Source organism: Arachis ipaensis, chromosome B09 (genome assembly GCF_000816755.2).
Source record: "Arachis ipaensis cultivar K30076 chromosome B09, Araip1.1, whole genome shotgun sequence".
NCBI lineage: Eukaryota > Viridiplantae > Streptophyta > Magnoliopsida > Fabales > Fabaceae > Arachis > Arachis ipaensis.
The window spans coordinates 1,029,534-1,037,639 of NC_029793.2; the positions used below are offsets into that span (position 1 = coordinate 1,029,534).

Consider the following 8,106-nt stretch of genomic DNA (forward strand, 5'->3'; position numbering starts at 1 on the left):
TTACATTTTAATAACAAATCAAATATATCAAAAAATATATTTTAACTAATATTATTTTAAAAGATATATATATATATATACTTACTAAAATAATAATTATATACTTATATATATATGTATTTGATTTTTATTTTGTATTTAAAATATGAGTTTAATTTTGATGCATCGACAATGTAAAACTCGTGCAATCACAACCATTTTTTAGATAAACATTCAAACGATTAATATAAAAGATATTTATTTTTGTCAATATAACCTTATGTGATTAAATGTATGTGTAAATTAGTTTTAAACTAATCGTGTATCAAAATTAAATTATTTAAAATATATTCAAAACATTAATTAGGTTGAATAGCTGGTGTTTTTTAATTGATTTTTTTGTGTTTGTTTGGTGTCATTATTTTGATAAAAAAAGATCTTTTTTCAATGAAAAAATATCTTTTTTTTATTTTAGCGTGTTTGACAAATTTTCAGTAGTAAAAGTAAAAGCACTAGAAAATAAAAAAAACATATTTTTTGAGAAGCTGTAATTTACATCTTTTTTTTAAAAAAAATTTCCTTAAAAAAAAGATATTTTTCATGTAATAAATAAACAAAAAATATTTTTATATTGTTATATCTAAATATAATTGATAATTAAAAAAATCTTTTTGTATAAAATACTTAAACATAAAATTATTTTTATTTTTTATAAGATCTTTAAAAAAAAAGATAACTTAAAAAAAAATATTTTCTTAAAAACTCATCCAAATAAATTCTTAAAAATTTATTGTTGACATATAAAAAATATAATTTGAATCTTAATACTAAATAGTAAATTAATCATTCCACTAATTCAAATTTACTATCAAAACTATTAAACTAATACTTTAATAGTCTCTCCAATTTATTAATTAGTAATAAAAAATTTCATCATTTTCTTTTTTAGAAGCACATTTTAAATAAAAAAAAACACGAATCATACTAGTAAAATAATAAATTAATAATACTTTTTAATTTTTATAGAATATCCTGGGTAGAGTCTAGTCAGCGTTTATCAGCAACCACAGGTCCTTACCTTTTTCTTCCAAATTCCAAAATCCACTCTGAAATCAAAACCGCGTCCTCCAAACCGTTCTAGAGAAACACACAAAGCCCAATCCCAATCCCAATCCCAATCTCAATATATTCCCCCTCACTCCATTAATAAATTCCATCACAACACAAACTTCTTCAACTTTCACTCAACCTAACCCAAAAACCACACCCTTATTTTTTCTCTTCTTTTCTTCTTTCTCTCTTATAAAATACACACCGGAGTTCCAATCTGGTGTATCACCTATGCACCATGAAGATCTTCAACCCTTCTGAATCCTTTCTCCGAAACGTTGTGTGTCCCTCGGACACTATATTCCTCAAAGGAATGAACCTCTCCAATCTTCACCACTCCACATTCTCCCTCCTCTCTTGGCCATACAATTAGCCTTCACAACCACTAATCTTACTAACTTTCTTTCTTTTCCTTTTCTCTCTCTGGAATCTTCCTCCCATGGATCTGAAAAACGAGATGGAGATCAAGTTGTCGAACAGCGCTAGGACGGTGATATTCGAGAAGTACGAGATGGGACGCGTGTTAGGTCAGGGGAATTTTGCGAAGGTATACTACGGTAGGAACCTAGCGACGAATGAAAGTGTGGCGATTAAGGTGATAAAGAAGGATAAGCTGAAGAAGGAGAGGCTGATAGAGCAGATTAAGAGAGAGGTTTCGGTTATGAGGCTGGTGAGGCATCCGAACATAGTGGAGCTGAAGGAAGTCATGGCCACGAAGGGGAAGATATTCTTGGTTATGGAGTATGTTAAGGGAGGGGAATTGTTCAAGAAAGTGGAGAAAGGGAAGCTCAAGGAAGATGTAGCTAGAAAGTATTTTCAGCAGTTGATCTCGGCCGTTGATTTCTGCCATAGCCGCGGCGTCACTCACAGAGATCTCAAGCCGGAGAATCTGCTTCTTGATGAGAATGAAGAGCTTAAGGTCTCCGATTTTGGCCTCTCTGCTTTGCCGGAACAACGCCGTGCAGGTTCGTCACACTTTTTTAATTATTATTTTTTTTCAATTATTGAAAGTCTTAATTTGTTGCTACTGGTTTGGCTATATTAGGCTATGATTGAATCACAAAATTGACTATAATTAGGACATAATTTCTTTTATTGATTATAAAATTAGGTCATAATTTTACTATGGTTGTATAGTATGGAAAAGTCTTGGAGCCATTAACTTTATTAAATTCTGGCGAGCATGTAAGCAGCAGAGAAATTTCACCCCAATCTCACACCATTAAAATTATCATTAATGATCATTTGATGGCTACAAATCACAAAAGTTGCTGTCTCCCTATCATTCCTCTTATAGTATACCATATTTGTTGGATGAGTCTTCCAATTTTGGTATCCACGCGAAAAATCAACATAACAAAATGCATGAACTCAACTGTTTAGAATATTTGTTAGTGGAATTACTTGATACTAATTGTTGTGCAAAACATGGTGCAGATGGTATGCTGATAACACCGTGTGGAACACCTGCATATGTGGCACCAGAAGTGTTGAAGAAGAAAGGGTATGATGGATCCAAAGCAGATATATGGTCTTGTGGAGTGATTCTTTATGCTCTGGTTTGTGGCTATCTACCCTTCCAAGGCGAAAACGTGATGAGAATCTACAGAAAAGCCTTCAAGGCTCAATATGAATTCCCTGATTGGGTTCCGGAAGGAGCAAAGAACTTGATCTCAAACCTCCTTGTAGCTGATCCTGAAAAGAGGTTCTCAATTGCAGATATCATGAAGGATCCTTGGTTCCAAATCGGCTTCATGCGCCCGATTGCATTCTCCTTTAAGGAGTCTGCCATCGAGGACAATGTGGATGACTTCGATGAGGATGATAGTGATAATAATAACAATCAAGAGTTTAACAAGGATGATTTGAAGCAGAGTAGTTCTGCTAAGCCTGCGCGGCCGTTTTACAATGCTTTCGAGATAATTTCCTCGCTGTCGCACGGTTTTGATCTGAGGAGTTTGTTTGAGACAAGGAAGAGGTCACCTTCAGTGTTTATATCGAAGCTTTCGGCTCAAGCAGTGGTGGGGAAGCTAGAGGCTATGGCGAAGAAATTGAATTTCAGAGTGGCAGGGAAGAAGAAGAAGGAGTTTGTTGTGAGGATGGAAGGGGAGAGGGAAGGGAGGAAAGGGAGGCTGGCCATGACGGTGGAAGTGTTCGAGGTGGCGCCGGAGGTGGCGGTGGTGGAGTTCTCGAAGTCTTCTGGGGATACCTTGGAGTATATCAAATTCTGTGAGGAAGAAGTTAGGCCTTCATTGAATGACATTGTTTGGAGTTGGCAGGGAGATGGTAACAACTAATAATACTAGTCATGCCTTTGGGATTATTTTGCCTATGTTCTTCTTCCTTTTACAGTTTGTTGCAGCTATAATAATATAGTTTGATTTGCATATTAAGTAAAAGAAAAGGAAGATACTAGGAAAAAAATAATGCTGTATTTTGATTTAAGTTACAGGATTTCATTTCATTTGTGTAAAAAATTTGAGTTTAGTTTCTGATGATGTTTGAAGTTAATACTGAAAAGTCATCCCCAACATATAGCTTTGTTCTTCATTTAGTGGTTTTATTGTTCCGAAATTTCAAATTTCTGATCTAATTTGATGTAGAAAATGGATTCAATGATCTACAATATCTATATAATAAGGTTTAGTAGCTAATAATAGTTGAAGATGATGCAAAGAATATGTAACATTATAATTTGTAAATTGTGGAATTCAATGTTATTTCCTTAAACATCTAAAAAATCCAATAGAAGGTAAAAGGTAATTTTATAAGCAAAAGACTACATTGACAAGATAGTTTAAACATATAGAAAAATATTTACAGCTCATCAAAATTGAATTCAAAGAAATATTTGAATCTGCTTCTTATCCTCTACAACAATATGGATATAGATGATTCGTACACAATGGGCAAATAAGGGTTTTTGCATTTTGATTATTATTACTTTAGTCTTTAGGTTGGGACACATGAAGCAAGTAGAAGTGATCATTTGGAGGGTAGTGAAAAGCAAATTGTCAAATAGATCAGTTGACTCTATATGTAATTGGAAGGCCAGGATTAAATTTCATAAATTTGGTTATTCAATCAAATTACTTTTATGTTGGTTGGTTGGTGCTCAATTAGATTATTTTATGTGGTGGTGTGTCACCACATGGATATTATTTTAATTGATAATTTTTTTTATAATACTGTCTTTTTGTCAACAAATGGAAGAAGTGAATTAAGACTTTTGGGTCCATAAATTATTTATATATTTGAATGGATGATATGAACATGAGTGCATCAATAAAGGATAATAATTCAGGAAACATTTCAAGTGCACCAGAAGTATCGGTGCACCAGTTGTTTTAATTGTTGATCTGACTTATAAAAAATATATATAATATATATTAATTGAAATCAACGGTTAAAATAACTCATCGGTGCACTTGAAATGTTTTCAATAATTCATACTAATATATGTTGTAACTTTTTCCTTTAGGATTTGGTACTTTCATATTTTGTAACATATCATACTAATAATATATTTATAGGTATGGTATCCATGTCCTCTCTAGGGAAAAAAATAGCAAGTAGGAGAAAGATGAAAACATTCAATGTCATGAATGATATGATATGACTTTGTATATTTATCTTGAATAAGGCCAATGCACTTTTTTATCTTAAAATAACTACTAATTCTAATAAGATAAATAACTGAGGCCCGGATAGTGGACCAAAATGTCAAGTAGAGAGTAAATTGCAAGACAGCCAAGACATTGATTTTCTCTAACATCATCATTGGTTTCTTTTATTATTTTTTAGTACCAATTTCTGTTGTGTTCTTCTTACAATTCTGTACCCCAGGTGTGCAAACGATTTTTTTCCCCAACATAGATTAACTGTATTTTTAGCTTTAATTTAATTTTCCCCCTCTATTCTTATTCCACCATGTTTTTTAATACATATTTAGCAGATAAAATCAAAAGTGCAAAGTAGGCATTGGTGTGTGTACTGTGAGTGGAGGAAACATTATTAAATGTCAATTTTATCCATAAATAAGGACTAAAGAGGGGGGTTGCATCAATGGCCAATGGGGCCTTATTGAATTTCAAAGGTTCCATCAGCTGACTAGGATCATACTCACCTTTGTCACATGAGGCTATAAAAAAATCCCTATAATTCAGGAAATTGAGTATATATAACAACAAAATAGGGAAAAATAAAATTAAAGGAATTTGAATGCTGGCTATCAAAATTTAATAGTGCCAAAATTGGATCAATATATAATATAATAATTGAGAATGTATGTTAATAGTTAATTTAAAATAAAATTAATTTTTTTAAGCATGCACAATATATATTTAGAGGTTTAGGAATTAATACCTCTTTTTTTTTTTTCCATAATTTAGATTTATAATAAAAAGAAGTTCCATGGAATTGAACGAACTTTTTAATTTTAATATGGAGGGAGGTTGGTGTATAGGAGAGTTATGAAGGTATATGGTGTTTACTATTGACAGAAAATCTTCGGTCCGATTTGTGTACTGGCAGAAAACCTTCGGTTCGATTTGTGTAAACTCTGGGTCCGATTTGTGTACTAGCAGAAAATTTTGGGTTCGATTTGTGTACTGATAGAAAATCCTAGGTCCGATTTCTTCTCACTAAAGCAAAAAATTGAAAGCCGTCACAATCGTGTATATCTCCCTGCCGTCACAATTGTGTATATCTCCCTAATACTCCATAATTCAGCATAACTCACGTATCAATCTCATATAAAAAAAATTAGCCGGAATTGAACAACTAACTGACGTGGAAAATAAGCTTTCTTAATAAATGTTATCAAAAATGATAGATGAGATTTAAACTTTTATTTCTTTATTTCTAAAAAATAAAATAAAATCTATGGTGCTTATTAAAAAATGTGCATTATTAATAAACAATTTTTTCTGTTTTCAAACCCACCTTGCCATGCAACTTGCATAAGCATATGTGAATTTAATTTATCACATCTTTTTCACAGCCCCACCTATATATACCTACATACCTAACTCATCTATCACTATGCATGTGACAATAGATATATGAAAACTAATTGCAATTATTGCAGTAGTAATTTTCAACTAATAACAATATTAAACACTAATAATTATGGTCTTTCTTTGTTTAATTGAAAAACTGAACATAAATAGAAAACTTACTTAGCCTGTTAGGTTTGTGTCAAAACAAATTAAAGCATATATGGGTATTATCCTTGTGAAAGGCATGAATATATGCTAATGATTTATTTATTTATTTATTTTTGAAAAATTGAAAATAAAAAAAAGGGATAAAGAAAAGAAAAGGACAAAATTCTAGCTATGGCAATCCCTCACGCCAATAAGATACATTGATGGTTAATTGCTGGCTCATCAAACTGATATAATTGTTGTGATTATTATTGTTGCTTATTCTTGGATCATTATGCTCGCAAAGTTGAACCACTACCTCAATTCGTCATGTAAATCAATCAATTAATAAGAAGAGTTTCAAATGTACTAAAAATATCGATATTTCAGTTGTTTTAACTGTTGATTTGAATTATAAAAAATATATATAATATAGGAAGAGTTTCAAGTGTACCAGAAACATCGATTTTTGGTATATTTAAAATTTTTTTATAATATATATTAATTAAAATCAACAGTTAAAATAACTGAAACACTAGTATTTTCGCTACACTTAAAAGTTTTCCCAATTAATATACCATAATATTTTAATATTACTATTTTAAAGTGTACTTGAAATGAATTGCAAAGTAATTAGACTTTTGTGATGAGATTAAAAAGATGGGATAAAGGTGTCTCAGATGACTTCATGTTAAGCATGTTTATGAAAGTTGAAATTGAAAAATACTCGAATTTGATAGGTTATTTATAAAACAAGGTGATTATCTGATAATTACTTACTGAATCTTTCTCTATAGATAATGAGTAATTTTTTTTTTTTATTGTATAAGAAGTTAACTCATATTGTGTAAATATCCTCATTTAAATGATAATTGAAATACAAAAAAAAATTGTAATTTATTTGTTAAGTATTTGTTTGGGTGCTAATATTTTGATAAAAAAAATATCTTTTTTCAATGAAAAAATATTTTTTTTTTATTTTTTAGCGTGTTTGACAAATTTCTAGTAGTAAAAGTAAAAACACTAGAAAAATAAAAAAAATATTTTTTGAGAAACTGTAATTTACATCTTTTTTTAAAAAATCTTTTTTCCTTAAAAAAAGATATTTTTCATGTAATAAATAAACAAAAAAGTACTTTTATATTGTTATACCCAAACATAATTGATAGATAAAAAGATCTTTTTGGATGAGATACCCAAACATAAAATTATTTTTACTTTTCTATAAGATCTTTTAAAAAAAGATAACTAAAAAGAATATTTTCTTAAAAGCTCACCCAAACAAGCCTTAAGTCAATTTAAAAAACGATAGTTAAAAATACTTACAGGACACTTTAATGTCTAAATCAACAAAAAATTTAAGTAGGTTTATAAAAATTGAAATTAAAACATACTCGATTTAATGAAATATTTATAAAAAGTGATTATTTCATCATCATTTACTGAATTTACATGACCAAAACAAATCCTCTTGGATCTAGTTGGGCTAAGTTAATTGCAACTCTATTTTGAGCCATGGCTTTAAATATTTTGGCCACAACATGAACAATTATATGATAAAATAAATATGAAGGAATTTTATCCCACTAAGTCTTTGAAATGACTATATTAAGAAATCGGGTAATTATGTGGGACAAATAATTAGGTGGGAAATTAAATCAGATTAGAGTGCTAATCAAATCTAAAGGCAAAAGAAGTAGCCACTTGGATCTTCAATGTGTCCATAGAACTCATAAACAGATTACTTCATTGATGATTATGAAAATAAAGCATATCAGAGTAATAATTCAATGATATTGGCTTGTGTGTTCTCCTCTCTTATTGGGAAACTAGACTTTTTGCAATGAGAGAGTCAAAATAATGATAAAAA

General features: G+C 30.2%; 1 protein-coding gene across 1 annotated transcript; it reads left to right on the top strand.

The window, feature by feature from the left end:
* Positions 1,096 to 3,639, top strand: LOC107617696 (CBL-interacting serine/threonine-protein kinase 5). Its single transcript, XM_016319529.2, has 2 exons — positions 1,096 to 2,054; positions 2,527 to 3,639. The coding sequence occupies exons 1-2, from the start codon at positions 1,529 to 1,531 to the stop codon at positions 3,384 to 3,386; spliced, it is 1,386 nt and encodes a 461-aa protein (XP_016175015.1). The 5' UTR covers positions 1,096 to 1,528; the 3' UTR covers positions 3,387 to 3,639.

Coding starts and splice junctions, on each gene's coding strand:
- LOC107617696 (XM_016319529.2), top strand. CDS start 1,529: ATGGATCTGAAAAACGAGATGGAGATCAAGTTGTCGAACAGCGCTAGG. Junction 2,055..2,526: donor GCCGGAACAACGCCGTGCAG/GTTCGTCACACT, acceptor AACATGGTGCAG/ATGGTATGCTGATAACACCG.